This window comes from Penicillium verrucosum, assembly GCF_028828655.1.
Source record: "Penicillium verrucosum strain IBT 35672 chromosome Unknown utg000001l_segment0_segment0, whole genome shotgun sequence".
In the NCBI taxonomy this organism is placed as follows: Eukaryota; Fungi; Ascomycota; class Eurotiomycetes; order Eurotiales; family Aspergillaceae; genus Penicillium; species Penicillium verrucosum.
This window is the reverse complement of record NW_026643210.1, coordinates 6,806,279-6,824,348: the sequence shown is the minus strand read 5'-3', so window position 1 is coordinate 6,824,348 and position 18,070 is coordinate 6,806,279. Positions and strand designations below refer to the sequence as shown.

The 18,070-nt window shown below is 49.5% G+C and overlaps 7 protein-coding genes across 7 annotated transcripts; 3 read left to right on the top strand and 4 right to left on the bottom strand.

The window, feature by feature from the left end:
• Nucleotides 1-682: 682 nt before the first annotated feature.
• On the top strand, nt 683-1,997 carry N7516_002534 (undecaprenyl diphosphate synthase family protein; the record flags this gene model as incomplete). Its single annotated transcript, XM_057215254.1, has 2 exons — nt 683-935; nt 1,011-1,997. Exons 1-2 carry the CDS (start codon nt 711-713, stop codon nt 1,995-1,997), a joined length of 1,212 nt encoding a protein of 403 aa, XP_057077137.1. The 5' UTR covers nt 683-710.
• Nucleotides 1,998-2,223: 226 nt separating this feature from the next.
• On the top strand, nt 2,224-2,836 carry N7516_002533 (uncharacterized protein; the record flags this gene model as incomplete). Its single annotated transcript, XM_057215253.1, has 4 exons — nt 2,224-2,240; nt 2,289-2,421; nt 2,478-2,700; nt 2,766-2,836. 4 exons carry the CDS (start codon nt 2,224-2,226, stop codon nt 2,834-2,836), a joined length of 444 nt encoding a protein of 147 aa, XP_057077136.1.
• A 141-nt stretch (nt 2,837-2,977) lies between these two features.
• On the top strand, nt 2,978-4,972 carry lys9 (saccharopine dehydrogenase (NADP+, L-glutamate-forming); the record flags this gene model as incomplete). Its single annotated transcript, XM_057215252.1, has 11 exons — nt 2,978-3,068; nt 3,175-3,228; nt 3,293-3,474; nt 3,528-3,648; nt 3,699-3,771; nt 3,824-3,866; nt 3,925-3,938; nt 3,994-4,040; nt 4,096-4,199; nt 4,253-4,816; nt 4,877-4,972. Exons 1-11 carry the CDS (start codon nt 3,017-3,019, stop codon nt 4,970-4,972), a joined length of 1,350 nt encoding a protein of 449 aa, XP_057077135.1. The 5' UTR covers nt 2,978-3,016.
• Nucleotides 4,973-5,654: 682 nt separating this feature from the next.
• On the bottom strand, nt 5,655-7,007 carry N7516_002531 (AHA1 family protein; the record flags this gene model as incomplete). The annotated part of the gene is made up of 4 exons (XM_057215251.1): nt 5,655-5,673; nt 5,882-6,537; nt 6,612-6,694; nt 6,785-7,007. 4 exons carry the CDS (start codon nt 7,005-7,007, stop codon nt 5,655-5,657), a joined length of 981 nt encoding a protein of 326 aa, XP_057077134.1.
• A 789-nt stretch (nt 7,008-7,796) lies between these two features.
• Nucleotides 7,797-11,952, bottom strand: N7516_002530 (uncharacterized protein; the record flags this gene model as incomplete). Its single annotated transcript, XM_057215250.1, has 3 exons — nt 11,824-11,952; nt 11,338-11,765; nt 7,797-11,257 (listed from the first exon to the last, which is right to left on the bottom strand). The coding sequence occupies exons 1-3, from the start codon at nt 11,847-11,849 to the stop codon at nt 7,797-7,799; spliced, it is 3,915 nt and encodes a 1,304-aa protein (XP_057077133.1). The 5' UTR covers nt 11,850-11,952.
• A 2,419-nt stretch (nt 11,953-14,371) lies between these two features.
• Nucleotides 14,372-16,050, bottom strand: N7516_002529 (Major facilitator superfamily domain general substrate transporter; the record flags this gene model as incomplete). The annotated part of the gene is made up of 5 exons (XM_057215249.1): nt 14,372-14,507; nt 14,569-15,196; nt 15,246-15,570; nt 15,631-15,670; nt 15,743-16,050. The coding sequence occupies 5 exons, from the start codon at nt 16,048-16,050 to the stop codon at nt 14,372-14,374; spliced, it is 1,437 nt and encodes a 478-aa protein (XP_057077132.1).
• A 651-nt stretch (nt 16,051-16,701) lies between these two features.
• Nucleotides 16,702-17,754, bottom strand: fbp1 (fructose 1,6-bisphosphate 1-phosphatase; the record flags this gene model as incomplete). The annotated part of the gene is made up of 1 exon (XM_057215248.1): nt 16,702-17,754. The coding sequence occupies one exon, from the start codon at nt 17,752-17,754 to the stop codon at nt 16,702-16,704; it is 1,053 nt and encodes a 350-aa protein (XP_057077131.1).
• Between the last annotated feature and the right edge of the window lie 316 nt (nt 17,755-18,070).

The following is an 18,070-nucleotide window of genomic DNA, read 5'->3' as shown; positions in this document are numbered from 1 at the left end:
AAAGCTGTGCAAAGCTGTGTACGTATTTGCTCTTATATAACCATTCAAGATATCCTGTCTGTGTTTTTTTTTTTTTTTTTATGATTATGAATGTCACCAAACATCCATCTAGGGGGTCAACTACTTATACATGAAGAATCTAATAATAAGCGTAATCAGTAAGGGAGAATCGTGTATTCTCGTGCCCTTCAGGCAGCAATTACGTCTCTTCAGTACGAGGCTTAGAGGATGTAGATACGAATCACATAGCCGAAAGTAACATATTTCTAAACCCAATAGGCATCATCCAAGGTCAACCAAGGTCAACCAATTATGAAGATGTTGGCTGTTGCCCGGGGGCAGGGCTGATCTTGGCTGATTCATTTTCTTGCTCTCGCCACTTGCACAGGACTTACGTTGAGAGTAGGGGGCAAAAAAAAAAAAAAGAGGCCCCCCCTTTAGAAGCTAAAATTGCACATGAAAATAGTGTAGCCTAGGTACTTGAATTGCATCGCCTCAATATTATTCTAAAAATTGCCCATTTTGCCCATAGCAAAAAGAAAAAAAGACTGTCATAATTGACCACGTCGCGTTTTTGTAGTACGAAGCCGAATCCGGCCAGCCGCTAACCCGGGCACCTTTTATCTTCTACTCCGTATCCAGTCTCTACCCCAACTTCTCGATTTTTCTGCGGAGTTTAGGGGGCATTATATCTTTTTCACATATTCATCATGCCGGGTTCATTACATATGTCACGTCTCCGGAACTGGTTCCTCGCCTCTCCGCCTGCCGAGTATGCCATTACGAGCCTCAAGGAACTGCTGATCGGCGCACTTCAACAGGGCCCTGTCCCCCAACATGTGGCTTTTGTCATGGATGGAAACAGGCGCTTTGCCCGGTCGCATGGAATTGAGACAGTGGAGGGACATAATCTGGGGTTTGAAGCTCTTGCAAGAGTGAGTGCCACCATTTTGGCAGCTCGGCGTTACACGACAGCACCCGTATTTTGGCCCGATACTAACGACCGATAGATCCTCGAAGTCTGCTATAAGAGTGGAGTGAAGGTAGTTACGATCTACGCGTTCAGCATCGAGAACTTCAAACGGTCAAAATTCGAGGTGGATGCGCTCATGGAAATGGCCAAGGTGAAGCTGTCGCAGATGGCTCAACACGGAGATCTGCTCGATCGATACGGAGCAAAGGTTCGCGTCCTGGGTCGTCTCGACATGCTCAAACCCGACGTTTTGGAGGCGGTCAACAAAGCCGTCGACATGACCAGCCGCAATGGCGACCGCGTCCTCAACATCTGCTTCCCCTACACCTCCCGCGACGAGATCACCTCCGCTATCCGCGACACGGTCGAGGATTATACCACCCCCATACAACAGGGACGCTCCGCGGCTGCCGCTTCCCGCTTCTCGGAATCCCATATCACACATAATATCCGCGCCCAGACGCTCGGCTCGACAACACTTGAATCACAAAGTGACTCTGAGTCTACATCGGGCTCTTCGGGACAGGATGACGACGCATTTCCTCGGCAGGACTACTCCGACCGAGTCTACGGATCGATGTCTTCCTGCTCGTCTTCCACAACCCTCCACCTCGGAAACCAGCAAGACCCCAAGGGCAGCTCACCACCGAGGTCTGCAACTGAGGCAGATAGCCCAGTTTATATCTCCCCCGAAACCATCTCTCGTCAGACTTTAAACGATCACATGTTGACCAAGGGAACTCCCCCTCTGGATATCCTGATCCGCACGTCAGGCGTCGAACGCCTGAGCGACTTTATGCTCTGGCAGACCCACGAGAACACCGAAGTTGTGTTCCTCAACGTCATGTGGCCAGAATTCGACCTGTGGCACTTCCTACCCGTGATGCTCGGATGGCAGAGGCGGATTTCCAAGTCTCGACAGGACCCCAATGCAGAGGGGAACTTTGCCGGCGACGCAAAATCGAGCGAGGAAGGCCCAGACGCGATGCTATGGCGTCAAGGTGGAAAGGTCAAAGACATCTAGTAAATTGTCTGTTATATACCCTGTGTCTACTTGTTTTTGTTCAGCTTCAGCATCCACTGGCGTCTTGCTTTTTGCGGAGTTTCTGTTGGGCACGCCTGACTTGATATCAGCATATATCTATGCATCGCCGTACACTACATCGGTCCTCGGTAAATAAAATATCATCTACTTCCTAATCCGCCACCTCCTATATGCCAGATCCATTCATGGATGCTGTCCACATTTGATGTATAAGAATAATAGGTGCCTATTTTGCTTCTCTAACATTTCTTTTCCCCATGACGATCATAGACTATGTTTTATCTCCATCTCTCTCTCCTCCAATATACGTTGGAGCCGTCGCACCCTTGATGTGGCTATGAGTGGCCAGGGTGTAGAAGACTCGGTATCGCAAGAGCAGCTGGTAGTTGGGGATGAGAATGGTGTTCAGGGGCGTTTTGAATGAACGCCTTTGTCGTGCGGTAACCTCCTGCCTCCAAGTGCAGGGCCACAACCTACGATGTGGGGACTTCCAAGGCGGGAAGTTCAACAGCACAAACCGCAACCGCAAGAGTTCCAGACCTAGTCATGCTTAACGCCAATTCCGCCATTAAGGTCGTCGGAGAAATCAAAACTCCATGGCCCCTGAGCCACATCGAAATGCTGAGCCTTGGGGTGGACCTGTTTGAGAGAGGGAATGGCGACTGGCTTCGCCATATACTTGGTATGTATAACATAGTATACACTAGTTATACTGACGACTTACGAATGTACTAATATATTTTACAGGCCAGTCCATTACTCTAGATAACAATACAAGGATCCATGATGTCTTTATCGACGACTTTTTCCCTTCCTAGTAAAAACAATTGGCCACAAACACCAGGCGGTGAAAAGTGATCTTTTGATGTTCACCCCGCGCCGATACCGGTTCACGTGACGTTGAGTCATCTGCCGTATACCGGTCCCACAGAGAAGGACTGCCGGATGTGCTCGAGTTGAACAACTCCAACATCATCTATCATACCAATTGAATCAAAATGGTCAAGCAAATTGCCGGTTCCAAGGCCCTCCTATTGGGTTCGGGCTTCGGTACGCCTCCCTCCCGCCTCTCCAAAGACAACTGACCTAAATGCGTCATACTGCCCCGCATCAAGCTTCGAGAGTCATACATTTGCTAATTTCCGATCACTAATAGTCACCAAGCCTACTGTTGAGGTCCTCAGCAAGGCCGATGTCGAGGTCACTGTCGGTATGTTCAATTGAATCTATGCGGACCCACATTGCATTGGATATAGCTGACGATGCTGTAACAGCCTGCCGTACTCTCGAGAGCGCCCAGGCTCTTGCCTCTGGCTTCAAGAACGCCAAGGCCATCTCTCTGGATGTCAACGATGATGCCGCCCTCGACGCTGCCCTGAACCAGGCTGATGTTGTCATTTCGCTTATCCCATACACTTTCCACGCCACCGTTATCAAGTCTGCTATCCGCACTAAGGTAACTATTCTTTCTATGGATGAAGCGGTCACTTGACTAATTCACTACAACAGACTAATGTGGTCACCACATCCTACGTTTCCCCTGCTATGTTGGAGTTGGATGAGCAGTGCCGTGAGGCTGGTATCACAGTCATGAACGAGATCGGTCTCGACCCTGGTCTTGATCACCTTTGTAAGTGTCTATGCCATGGATATAAACAGACAGATGCTTATACGAAATAGACGCCGTCAAGACCATTCACGAGGTCCACGCTGCTGGCGGCAAGGTTACCGGATTTGTTTCCTTCTGTGGAGGGTTCGTTCGATCATTCTCATGTTATATAAGGAATACAGCTAACAAACAACAGTTTGCCCGCTCCCGAATGCTCCAACAACCCCCTGGGATACAAGGTTAGTGAAAGTCCAATTCTCACCAATTTGATAAATGACTAACAAATGGCTTTTCAAGTTCTCATGGTCTAGGTTAGCAAACGTCCAATGCTGAGTTTCTGCTTGAACAAATGACTAACTAGCTCAGCCGCGGTGTGCTTCTTGCCCTCCGTAACGCCGCCAAGATCTACCAAGGTACGTACTCTATTTAAATTTGACAGGAACCAAAGAATGCTAATTCAGAATACAGATGGTGAGATCGTGTCCATCGACGGCCCCGATCTGATGGCTACTGCCAAGCCCTTCTTCATCTACCCCGGATTCGCCTTCGTCGGCTACCCCAACCGTGATTCTGTATGACACCTATGCATTCAAAGTCTCTGATTTGGGTTAACTAATTTTCCCAGACTCCTTTCCGCGAGCGTTACGGTATCCCCGAGGCCCAGACCGTTATCCGCGGTACCCTTCGCTACCAGGGCTTCCCCGAGATGATCAAGGTCCTTGTCGACATTGGTTTCCTCAACGATGCCCCCAACAGCGTCTTCGATAAGGCCACCTCATGGAAGGAGGCTACCAAGGAAGTTCTCGGCGCCACCTCTTCCTCCGAGAAGGATCTGCAGTGGGCCATCGCCTCCAAGACTAAGTTCCCTAACAACGACGAGCGCGATCGTCTCCTCTCCGGCCTGCGCTGGATCGGTCTCTTCTCCGACGAGCAGACCATCCCCCGCGGAAACGCCCTCGACACCCTCTGCGCCACCCTCGAGCAGAAGATGCAGTACGGCCCCGACGAGCGTGACCTTGTTATGCTCCAGCACAAGTTCGAGATCGAGAACAAGGACGGCTCCAAGGAGACCCGTACCTCCACCCTGTGCGAGTACGGTAACCCCGTCAGCTCGGCTATGGCCCGCACTGTTGGTATTCCTTGCGGTGTTGCCGTTAAGCAGGTTCTCGATGGTACTATCAGCAAGACTGTATGTTTATCCATTTCTCTTTTGCTCTCGAAATTCTTTTTACTGACGGATATATAATAGGGTGTTCTTGCCCCCGTTACTTGGGATATCTGTGAGCCTCTTATCAAGACTCTGAAGGAGGACTACGGTATGGAGCTCATTGAGCGCACTCTGTAAAGGGTGTAGTCGAATCTTAAAATAAATAGATTTTCGGCTGGTTAAAAATATAGGCATGACATAGACGATGAATGAACAAACAATGTGCATTGCTATTCTACATTCCATTCTATCAATGGGGAGGATAGGTAGATCAAAGTGATCATTTGCAATAAGGCTTGGATCCATCTTCCCGAAGGCTAGTCACCTAGATAGACATTGGCGGCTTCTATGATAGATTCCATCTTTAATGGGCCTGTTATTTGACTCTTTACCGGGTAGAGGTGTTCTTCCCAAGAGACAGCCCTAATCTCGAGTCGGCCATCTGCCATCTCAGAACCTCCCATATACTCGAAAGCCCGAGGCTAAGCCCAGCAATCGGAGTATCTAGCATACTATCTATCAAAGCAGCTTGAGTAGATCAAAACGTAAACTTATCTTCATTATCATAGACATAACACCATTCCTCTTATCATAGCATCATTGTGTCCAACCCAACACACAACTGCAAGGGCCACACGGGTGGGGGAAAAAAAGAAAAGAGACACGAATTGAAGAAAGAAAGCAGGCGAATCATCTAGTTGCTTGCGCTTTTTGCAATCTTTATCTGTGGCCAATTCATGAGAGAGAAAGAGGATAGAAGTCTTTTCGGACGAATGCATTGTTTTGTGTCTTTCATGTCATCGGTAAGAGATGTAGTCGATCAGAGAATACTGCCAAACCTACACCAATGAGAATAACAAGTATGATTAGTAACTGGTTCCAGTATTGCGAAGTTTTTGAGGAATGCTGAGATCTGTAGACAGAGGCCGGATTGGCAAATGAGACCAGAAAAAAAAAGACGAAGGTGGGTAAATCAGAAGAAGATGGATGTGCAGGAAAGAAGAAGAAAAAGAAGAAGCACTGGAGAGGTGAAGTGGAATGACATACCCGAAAGTCTGCTTAATGCTGCGAACATAGTACATGTCCCAGTTCTGCTTGGTGACATCCTCCTGTCCAACCGGAACACCAGACCAAGAAACACGCATCTGAGTAACACCGTCGATATCATTCTGATCGAAGTTGATCTCCTGCGAACTGAAGTGACCCTCGGGCCACTGAGCAAGACGCCACTTCTGGACAATCTGCTTGGGCTCGTTGAGGGTAACGAACTCTCCAGTTACGTTTCCATCGAAGATAGCGAACTTACCGCCGACCTTGGCGCCCTCGAACTGGCGCGGCGCGCCGCGCGTGAACGCAGTGATGCGCTGCGGGTCCGTGAAGGTGTTGTAGAGTTCTCCAGCTGTGGTGCGGAACTCGTCCGAAGCCGTCACGGTGGTTGTGTTGACGGCGACCTTACCGGTCTTGGAAGTGGTGGTGGACTGCGCGGCTGGGGTGTCGGCCTTGGTTTGAGGGTGGAGGCTGGCCTTGGGGAAGCCGCTGGATGGGTTGACGCCTGGGGCGTGCTGAAGGTCCTTGCCGTGCTCGGTGATCAGGGCCGGGGTGAGGCCGGATAAGGCCTTGCGGAGTTCGACGACGAGCTTTGTGCGCACCAGGTCCTTTACGGGCTGCTTGGAGTTGGAGTCGGCGTGGTTTTCAATCTCAAACTGCAGACGGGGGTTTTACATGGTTAGTATTACAGATCACCTTGGCGATGGGGAATGGGGACAAGTGAACATACGACGTACTCATCTTCCTCGGTGTCGTGGGCTACCTCGGGAATGTTGATGGTGCCGGTGACATCCTCATCGTCCTTGGTCTTACCTATGGAAGCGTCTCAGCTGCCAGGTCCACAAAAATAGAGAAAAAAAACGTGAAATTGAAATAAACTGAAATTGATATTGGACTACAAACCTGAGTATTCTAGCGAGACCTTGACATCGAACAGAGTGATGACCTTGCCCTTGCGCTGGCTGACATCTACGTCGCCGTCCATGGACAACACCTTGGCTACTTTGGCTGACACGCCCCCTTCCTCGACACTGACGCCGACTAGGTTCTTTTCCAAGTAATCCTTGGCCCAGCCAGAGGCATCCTTGTTGACCCAGTGCCAGTTGTTGGGGTTGTGAAGGACCATGATGGATGTTGACTAGGGGAATGAAAGAAAACTCTGATTTGGGGTTGGAAAGTGGGTTGTTTCCTGTTTTTTAAAGAAATAAATCTGGGGAGAAAAAAAAAAGAGAAGTGTGCTAAACGTTCTGTTGGAAATTCCTGTTAGCCATGATCTCTTTCTCGCCGTGGATGAAAATTGCATGTGAAGGAAAGGCCAATGTCAGGTCTCGGGGCGTATCCCGGACTTGTTAAGCGTTGTCCGCAAGTAGATGGAGAAACATCTCTCAGACTGGTGCCAGCTGAAGTCTCTTCATGTAAGGCCATTGAGTGCTGTCGAGGGGCAGGTTGAAACCACAACCCTCTTCTCACTCAATGTGGAATGTAATAAAAGCAAAAAGATAATTGAAACTTACAGTTGGTGTAATCAAGTCCAGAACATCAAGGACATCAAGGACTCTGGAGGTGAAATAAAAGAAAGGAGAGTCGAGGGGAAAAAGAGCTATTTGAAGGACGGCGGAAGACTCTAGAAGGTGCACGTGACTGTGGATAACGCTAGCGACTTTCTCTACTCTTCTTCACCACCAGCCATATTCCCATATTATTGGGGATTTCACGCCAATTGACAAATTAAGTCCTTTTATTAGTTGAAATATGTGTTTACATATATATTCAACACTCACATCCCTAAAGGAGACCAAAAACTCAAGTGTCGCAGGCCACTGCCTCGCATCACTCGATCTATAACGAACGAATGGGGATATCACGCTGCCAAGTACATAGCAAAAAAGAAATAAAATCACAAAAAACCACTCTTCTATTCCTCCAATTGTTCCAATTCCTCCCAACCATTTTCATTCATAAGCTGTTCCTTCACCCGTTCTCTCAATTCCTCGATCTGACTTCCTAGTGCCTCAGTCCACTGACCCTCAACAGTAGCAACCTTATCCTTAAGATCAGTGGTAAGGGTCAGTTCTTCATCAGCACGAGACTCCTGCATCTCACGACGAACATCCTCCTCCGCCTCCCCACGCTTAATCCGCTGCGCCTCAACAAGCTTCCGACTAGCCCGCATAACAGCAGACCGCACCTCATGTAAAAGACACAGCAGATTCGTCTGCGACTCAATGAACTGGTAGCTCGATTTCTCCGCATGCGAAAGCAACGTATACAGATACTGCAGTGGATGCTCATAGTAGCTCGGATTTTCCTCGTATTCGTCCGCGGGTATCTGCACCTGGAAGCCGCGCAGGTTCTCAGGCGCCTGCTGCACAAGAGCCAGGAGGGACGGGGCGATATCCCAGAATGCAGAGAGCTGTACCTCGACGCCTCGCATGACGTTCTGCTCAATGACATCCAGGAACGTCTCGAGTCGGGTTAGCGCCTCGTTTTCGTACTGGACGCGGCGGTCCAGTGCGTCTTGCGTGAAAAATGCTTGCGTCTCTCGTAGCTTATCTTCGTGTTTCGTTTGTTTGTACGGGAGCAGGGCGACGGCTTTGTATTTGTCGTCGCGGTCGCTGATTAGGTCGAACGACTCGCGGTGCAGCTGTTCGCGGGCTTCGAAGAGCCATTTTAGTTGCGTCAGTTTCTCGAGGAGCTCGGGCTTTTCGTCGCCTTCTTCCTGTGTTTGATCTGGTGTCCCGCTCTGCGCATCGTCTGAGAGCATGCTGCTCAGCTGGTCGATGCAGGCTGTTGCTCGGCTGATTCTATCGACGAGAATGGCGTGCATTGGTTTGAGTACTGTTTCTTGGTACGTGTCTAGCTGACGTTTGACCATTGCCCTTTCCCGCTCGTTCTCCTCGGCAATCATCGCTGCCTCGGCCTCCGCTGCTTCCGCAAAGGTGAGACTGCCTTCTTGGATCTGGCTTTGGATGTTCGATCTGAAGTGGCGGTGACCCTCGTCGACTTGTTGCTGGTGCTCTTGAAGCATTCGCTCAACGTCAGCCTTATACCGATGTCTGGTTGTCTTGATCTCCGCGAGATCAGTAATTGACCGGACTGTGGTTCGATGAGTAACCAAGTCAGGATGGCTGTTATTCACAGCGGGATGGTGGCGGGGATAAGGCGGAGGCAGGGTGATCAACCGCGAGATGTCTAGATTGCGGCTTTCGTAGCGATATCCGGTCCCCGTGGAATTCGCAGGAGACCCTTCATGCCACCCGACTTTCTCAGGCGGGTACTCATCAGAGCCATATTCCGTACTCCCATAGTTCATGCTCACATCTTTGGGCTGAGAAGGAGTTAACTCCTGGTCCCCATGCATGGCCTCCCGAGGCAACCCCATGTACTTCGACTCTCGCTTGGATCGTTGAACCCTTCTCTCGGCCCCCTCCCCGCTAGAACCAGTTGCCGACTCCCACCAGCGACTTGGCGCACGGCCTCGAGAGCTCTCGTCGTTACTCATGTTGAGACTGGCAATCGGCGACAGGCAAGGTTGATAGTTATTCCACCACGCAGACTCCGGTCGACCTGCTCGGTTTTGTGGGATATCTAGCTTTGGCTGGGGCTTAAGCTTCGGCGGTTGCTTGACCGGCAACTCGAAGAGATTGCGGCGCACATCGTCTACTTGGAAAGATTCCCAGACCGTGGAGTACCGCTGGCGCCGGATCTGAGATTCGGCAAGCATATAGTCCGCAAAAATCTTGAGTGCTTCGGTATCATCCTCGGCGCTGGCTTCTTTATCAATAAACGTCTTGTGTCTTTGAATCGCATCCTGTAGGAAAGCAGGATCCTGTCGAAGGATCGATTCCATCGACACCTGCGTCGTTTGCTGTCCTGGCGTTCGGCGTGGCGATAAAGGTTTCATTATCGACACTGCATCGTTAGGCATGTGGAGAATATGAGAGAGTGGACGGGTTTCTGGTCCTTGGGAGGGTGCACGGGAGCGTGAGCGTGGCCGGGCCTCTTTTGCTGAGTTCAGAGGCGGAGTTGGTAGTGCCTTTGGCGGTACTGGTTGGCTGGCTTCTTTGGGGTATGGTGACGAGCCCACTCCATTTGGATTTGGCGAAAAGGGAGGCGTATGCGCAAATGCAGCGGAGGGACCAGCAGAGCTGGGGTGTTGTCTGGGAGTCCGGTAGGGTGATTTCTCTGGAAGGACAGCGCTGGATGATGCTCGAGGCCGTGAGGCAATATATTGTCCCTCTGATTTAATGCTGCGGGTACTACCAGGGGTTTGATTGTACTTGCCCGACGTCGGATGCCGATCTTGATCCGGGCTATTGGTCTGGTCTGGTAGAATCAGGTTCGATGGTTTGATCTGCTCGAGCGCGTCGGCCCAAGGATTACCATTTGCCGATATCGCACTCGGGGGTTCGAAGACCTGGCTTTGTCGGTTTCGTCGTTCAATTCGCCTTTCACGAATGCCCTTGGCACTTGGATCACGGACTGCTGAGCTGCGGAAAAGACCGCCACTACCAGGGGTTCTTTGATTAGATGAATCGTGTGGATCTCCATCCATCGGCTCTGGTGCTTCGGCCGCTTTTGCCGTGTCAACATGTAAAGTCTCCGCTGGTCGACTGTTCAAATATCCCTCGTCTATCCAGTCAGCCGGTGTAGGCGGGATGCTTCCCAGTCCTGTTCCTAGCACGGGAGGTCCTCTTCTTGTCGTCCTGTTGGAGCTCGGGGTCGTTCTCATAGATGATGATTCCGACGAGCCACTCACACTGACGGACCTCGCAGCGGGAGGAGGCCCAGGAGGTGGTGGCGGAAGTGGCATCCCGGGCTCCCAGTTACTATTTGACGGCGATCGATTTCGCGACTGACTCGTTGCCCTTGATGATCCCGCACTGCTTACCACCGCCCCGGCAGATGCGGCTCTTCGGGATCCAGGTGCCCGGGAGGGTGTGTCGAAGTCGAAGTGAGCAGGTGTTGCAGCCATATGCTCATTAAATCCAGGTGAGGGTTGCGCCTGGTCATATTGTGCGAGCCGAGGCCTGTGGCTAGGTGCAGCATTATATGGTGTAGCTTGGTCGTTATAGGGCATGCCATGGTACTCCACTCGACCTTGAGAAACAGATCTACTCGCTGGATGTCCCTGTGGGGGAGGCGGAGGAGGTAGCGATTGACGCCCAGAGTCAGACGGGTAAGCCATAGATAGTGGCCGAGGCCGGTTTGATCGTCTTTGATACTGGACAGGCATCTCAAACGCGCCCTCCCTGTTGTCAGGTGGGGAAGGCGTTCCGGCAAAATTGGGATTTGTATGACCAGAAAAGTCCCGGGACATTTGATTTTGGTTGCTGGGAGGTGAGTATGGTGGAGGAGGTGCTGACAGCGACACATCTACCAAAAAATCAATATCAATTCAGAGCTGGTCTTGGGATACCACAGGTCTGCAGGCATGAACTGTGAGCAAGACTCACCCGGATTATTTCTTTGCGGCGTCACGCGATGCATAGTGCCTGGCTGAAGATACGGGGCCTGCGCCTGGGGCCTGCCCGGAGGCCCCCAGTCCTGGGGATTATAAGGAACATTGTATGCATTCCTAGACGCCATGGAAGACGACGAAACGGATCTACCGTTAATCGGCGATGGCACAACAGACGATAGACCGTGAGTAAATGGGCTCGACAGCGAGGTTGATGATATAGGCGTCGGTGTTAGCCCAAGACCAGACCCAAGACTCTGATATTGAGGACCGCTCAGTGCTGTTGTCAACAATGGCGGCTGTGCAGCATGTTCTCGACGACCTGGTGATGGTTGATTGCTGGGACTCGCAGCTGTCGATGACCAGCCCGGATAATGATTACTCAATGGCTGCTCGACACCTGCATGATTTGAACCCAACCAGCTAGAAGAGCATCAGTATCGTGGGTATAGAAAATGCCCGAGAATAAGCTGGGTCGCACCTATTCATACTGGGCTGTGCATCCATTTAGGAGGCCCGATCCGAAGCCATGGCCACCTGGAATGGAAGAGGATGGCCCAACAGAACAGAGAAAAAGCTATTGGCTCGAAACAGACGAGACACTAATTTTTATTTTTTCTATTCTTTGCAACTGCGGGAGGGCAAGGTTGAGGGGGGAAACGATAGTCTGGCCCATACGGAGTAGTACTCCGTACGGCAGAGGCAGATGGACGGTGCGCCCATTGTAGAAGGAAATCTATATTTGGAACAGAAAAAAGAAGAATTTGATCGAGAACAAATGAGCCTGTCCGAAGCGGGGATTGTTATGCACCTGCTGAGGTTCTCATCACATCCGGGGCCCAAGCTCGGCGCCTATCGTTATGAGAGGCCCAGTGACCCCTGTACCCTGTTGTCCCCGCAATGAAACAACAAACCACAAGAGGATTATTGGGGGGGAGGGTTTATCTTACCTATGTTGTATGACTAGAGTATGCAGGGGTGTGTTTATAGGGTAGAAAATATCTAAAAAAAGATAAATAGTTCGATACATCTTAAGCAAGGATCAGAGGTTCTTTTGAAATATAATGGGTAGTTTATTGGGTATTTGGGTATTGGGGTATTTTAAACTCCTAACTACTGCCGACTGCTATCTACCAAATGCATCAACCGAAGACCCAAGACCCAAGACGGCTTCCGACATCTTTGGAAACTGTTCTGAAATCGATATTAGTATCAAGACTAACAAGCGATGGCAAGAAACAATATGTGTATGGATGGATTTCAGATAAAGCCTTGTCACAGGCGATGGTCGTCAATGTTAAATCCTTACGTTGACCGTCGTGATAAATTGAAGTGAATCATCATAAAAAGGATAAGGCAGGAAAGAAACAAAGTCAAAAACTTACAGAAAGGAATAAAGCAGATCACCAACTAACATGGTGTCTGCAATTATTAGTTCGCTCAATCGTTTCTGTTCGAAATCTCATCAGCGTCGAGTACTGAATAGACATTGTAGCAATGTATGAGACTCGTGAATTGATCAGGCATGACAGTTTATCGTCTTCGCCAGCAAGCTGACTAGGACATATGCTTGTCTTTTTGTGTCGTTTCATCATGTAAAGTCGGGAAGGGAAAAGAGATAAGGTGTACATACACCCACAATCAAGACAAGAGAACTTTCTTGTAAGCTATGTTTTGTAAAAAAAAAATCTGTCTTCAAAGAATCATTAGCACTAGCCAAGGAAATTTGATGAGTGAAATATTGTGTGGGAATGGATGTCAGAAAGGCATGAATGGTTATTAAAAAGATTGTGTCAGCATCGAAAACTCGAATCAGACTCGTCATCTAAAGGGTATCATCATAGAAGGTAGGGCAGGCAAGAAATAAACAAGACTCAGTTGCATACCTTCTACAGTTACAGTTGGGTCTCAAATCGGTCACAAGCAAATAGGCTTCTATTCAAAAAAGGGTTAGTGACTGTGTCACGCAACCATCTCACAAGTTGATGAATATATGATGTCTCAGTGGGCGAGGTTTTCTAGGCCTGCCGCAAAAAGGGCATCTCCAATCATGACCGGACATTACTTAAAACGCCGTCGGAGCCCAGTGCCGTTTCATCTTCGACAAATTCTCGTAGGGAAAGTGCTTTAGGCTTACCATTTGAGCCAATAGCGCAGTAACCTAATGGGTCTTCGAAACATTAGCTTGTGGTCTGAAAAGAATTTTCATGCAAATGTTTGAGGTAAGGTAAAGATCAGAAATAGCCATTTGTATCATCACCGACCCGAAGGTCTGAGACGGTAATTTCCAGCGTATTTTCATACACATCGCGTTCATCATGGTATAGGTATAAGGTGTAGAGGGTAGAATAAAGAGACAAAGGTAACTCACCATCTGCGCTTGTTGTGGGGGTGGTATCTGCAATCGATGAGATAGATGTGTACTATCATTTCTGGAAAGGCAAGTTAGCGCAGTCCAAGTCAAAGTTTGTGTGATAGTTCAAAGCAATGATGTGAGATCAGCCTGACGTGCAATAACATAAGTTTCATTCCCCTTGGGGTCAAAGACTCTAGTTTGTATTTGGTTAAAGGTATCATCATGTTGGGAGGTGCGTGGATGTGTGTTGGAGAATGGAGCGGACAAAATCTTACCATCGTCGCAGATCCTGCAGAGCGGCTGTTGGTTAGTGATAAACACATTGTGTCAAGAGTTATGATTGGCTCAAGGCCAGAGATCAATCGACCTCAAGTCTCCATTTGCATTGGAAACATTAACCATGCTGAAGATGAGCGTAGGATGATGGAAGAGAAAAGAGTGAAAACAGAAATTTGTACTTTTTTCAAGCTCCAACGGCGCGGAATCACCTTCAGCCGGAGCTAACTCACATTGGGACTAGCGTTGCCATACGCGAGTTCTGCTTATGTCATGTGCCACCGCGCCCGGGGCAGCATGAACCATACAACATACATTTATAGGCTGCAATATACAACAGGGAACAAAAGGTCAGAATTTAATCATTAAATAACATCAATCTACGTTTTATACCCATCTACGCATGAGATTGCTTCTTTTCACGGGCCCAAAATTGATACAGAACAGCCAGCATAGCTAGCATGCACACATCAAGCGCAATAGTCCAGTTATACCCAATAAGGTACCTCGGAGCATCAACAGTCTTCCACACACTAAACAAAAAACAGGTTAGTTAGTATAAAGTCCGACATCAGTATGTTGCACCACACTCACAAAAGCGGCACCCAAGCCCCAAAAGTATTACCAATAGTATTCATCGCACTGATGACAATAGCACGCTCCTCAGCACTATGAGCACAAATCTCATTTGCCCAGGCATAGATAATAGCCGCAATACCATCAGCCGTACCAGACAAGAAGAATGCAAAGAACTTCAGTCCAACAGGGACATTCCAGATAGCTAGTACAATGCAAGCAAAGATATTCAGCACAGCAGTGGCAGCAATCAAGCTAGCCTTCGCATCGTACACATCAGAGAGAACCCCACAGATCACAGAAGCCACAATGGTGACCGCCGGCGAGACTGTCGTGATCGTGTTGATGCTCTCAACCGAGTATCCCTCCTCCTTGAGCCAGATCGGCAAGCCGCTGTTCGAGGATACACCATCTGCCTGCGAGAAAAAGAATGCAAAGGCGACTAGAACCCACAGCCGCCAGCCTTTCAGAATCAGGAGAACCCTCGACCTGGTGAAGGGTTGGCGGGCTTCGCGGTTCTCGGATGCCATGCGGTCTTGCGCGAGGCGGACTTCATCGGCGCTGAGGAAGCGAGATTTGCATTTGTCGGGTGTGCTGGGGAGGACGCATAGGCCTAGGAATGCTATGGGGATTGTGCATGCAAAGCCTGATGTCGTTAGTCTGTGTCTCTTTTTTTGTTCCTGTGATACACCCACAAATGATGTACAGCCATCTCCACCCTTCAATCCCATACCGACCATCAAGCCTGGCATAAGCCCCCGCTTGAATATACCCCGAGCTCATGCTGCCGACTTGGGAGGCAATGAAGAAGATCGCACCTCGACGGGACAATTCCGAGCGCTTGTACCAACTGCCCAGGTACCATTGCACGGCAGGGAAGAAGAAGCCGCCGAGAGCACCGACGAAGAAGCGAAGAGCGTAGAGCTGGGTGACATTGTTGGCCCTGTACTGCGCCAGGGTGAAGACACCCCAGAATAGATCGGCGGCAGGCAGGAAATAGTTCACGGGACAACGAGTCATCTATGAAAAGCAGTCAGCAAATCCGTATCTCCATGGGATGGATTATAAATGACAACGAACCAACAAAGTTAGAGGAATCTGCATGGTGATAAAACCAACCCTATACCAAGTTAGCATTAACCCTCAAATCCTACTTCCCAGGCACCATCACCAACCCGTCGGATTGACATACATGTAGACCGTTTGGAGATAATTCAATTGGTTCCCATAAAGCTTCAAATCTTCCTTCATGCCAGACACATAAGCTGTACTTGTAGCTGAAGAATCCAAGACCTTTGCCCAGTGCGCCAGGAAGACGAAGACGATGATCAGTCCATCGAGCTTGAGAATCAGTCGCCGCTCGGCGGGGGTATCTGTCGGCGCAAACCACTCATACCATTTCTGGCGTGCGGGCTCAGAGCCAGCCGGGTTCTCTGATTTCGTGGGGTTTTCCTCGGCTTCCACTGTCCACGGGGCTTTCTCAATTGGTAGAGAAGACATGATTGAATATCTACCTCTAACAACAACACTGGCCGGTGGGGGTATGGGGATATGACACCACCGGTTTTCTGGGATTACTTCTTTTATTTTTCTCTCTTGGGAGCTTTGGACTATTATAGGGCTGATTCGGAGCACGCCATCGACCGCTCGAATGAGGAGTCATTGAATTTGCCGGTAAAGACTGACGCTATCACCAAAATCGCATCAAGCAATTTCCAAACTCGGTTCTGATTCGTTGGGGAAATAAATGCGTGAGTCTTATGTTTCACTTGAAGAAAGCCGGTGTTGCTGCAGGGTCTGTGGTAGATGTTAGCTTTAACTGCATGGCCAGATTGTCTGTGGAACCCGATCTAGTGGCGTTTGAGCCACAGAGTATACGAGTAATTGGTATCACTAAAGAACAGTACAGTTTAAAGATTTTCTTTTCTTTTATTTTTAGTCCCGATCTATGGCGGGTATAAGTATCGTAAAGCGCTGAAAACAACAAGACTGCAACGAGGCAGAGGTCGGGTAACCAAAATGTAAACCCCGACCAGTTAAATCATCATGTCCAAGAATGAGATGGATGAATAAATAGTTTTAATAGGGAATATGCCGGGGGAAACAAGCATCCAGAAAGAAAGAAGAAGAAAAAACACCTCAGCGAGACGCTTATTTCTTGTACTTGTTGTACATATCAATGACCTTCTGGACTTCGTCCTTGGAGCCAAGGAAGACACCACTCTTATCGTGAATGTGCTCAGGGACAACCTCCATCAACCGCTCCATGCGTGAGTTGACAGCAAGGCCACCTGCGTTCTCGAAGACCATAGCCATGGGCGCACATTCGTACAAAATACGAAGCTTGCCCTTGGGGCTCTTCGAGTCGGCCGGGTAGGCGAAGATACCACCGTACAACAGAGTACGGTAGGCATCGGCAACCATGCTACCAATGTAACGGGCACTGTAAGGCTTGCCGCCGTTTTCGGGGTACTTGAGGCTGTGGAAGTAGGCGTTGCACCACTCATCCCAGTACTGGCTGTTACCCTCGTTGACGGAGTAGATGGAGCGCGCTGGAGGCAGTTTCATGTTGGGGTGGGTGAGGATGAACTCTCCCAGCGAGTTCTCGAGCGTGAAGCCGTTGACACCGCCACCACGCATCGTGATAACGAGCTGCGCTGAGGCGCCGTACATGGTAAAGCCAGACGCCACCAGGCTGGTACCCGGGTGGAGCAGGTCCTCTGGGCCGACAGTCTTGTTGGGACCCAGGACCTCGTCGGGGAGCTGGAAGATACCGAAGATGGTGCCGACAGACACACCGGCGTCCAGGTTGGAGGAACCGTCAATGGGATCGCAGACGACAGCGTAACGAGCATTGGGGTGCTCGTCGAACCGGATCACTTCCTCTTCTTCTTCTGAGACGATAATACGGCACTTGCCAGAGCCACGCATTGCAGAGATGAAGATGTCATTTCCAATCACGTCCAGCTTCTTCTGGTCATCACCGGTTATGTTTGAGGAACCAGCCAGTCCGGTAAGGTTGATCAAGGAGGCACGACGGATATAGTAGGCAATTGACTTGAAGGAGAATTGGAGGGCATGGCACAGGAGAGTGAAGTCACCCGAGGCTTCAGGGTATTTAATCTGTTCTTCTGTAAAGAAGCGGGAAAGTGTGACGATATCAGTGTTGATGTTCTCCGCTCCAACGGGGGGTGCTGTAGCCATTTTGAGGTATTGTTGGGAGGATTTATGGTATGAAGATTGAAAGATATAGCAATTGAGATCCAAATGAAGAGTAGGTTAAGTAGTAGAAAGTGGCAATATTGAAACAAGAAAAAATAGTTGAGAGGAGAGAGGATCAAACCGGGTAGAAGTACAAGAGGGAGAGAGTACGGGAGTATGGGGAGTGACCTCAGACCCCCCGTTTTCGTCATTTTGCCCCGCGTGACCTGCCCGGACCCTCCTCGGTTTCCCCTTGCCGGGAACGCCCGTCTCTTTTAACTATAGACCTTCCCTATCAAATATCATTTGTTGATTGTTG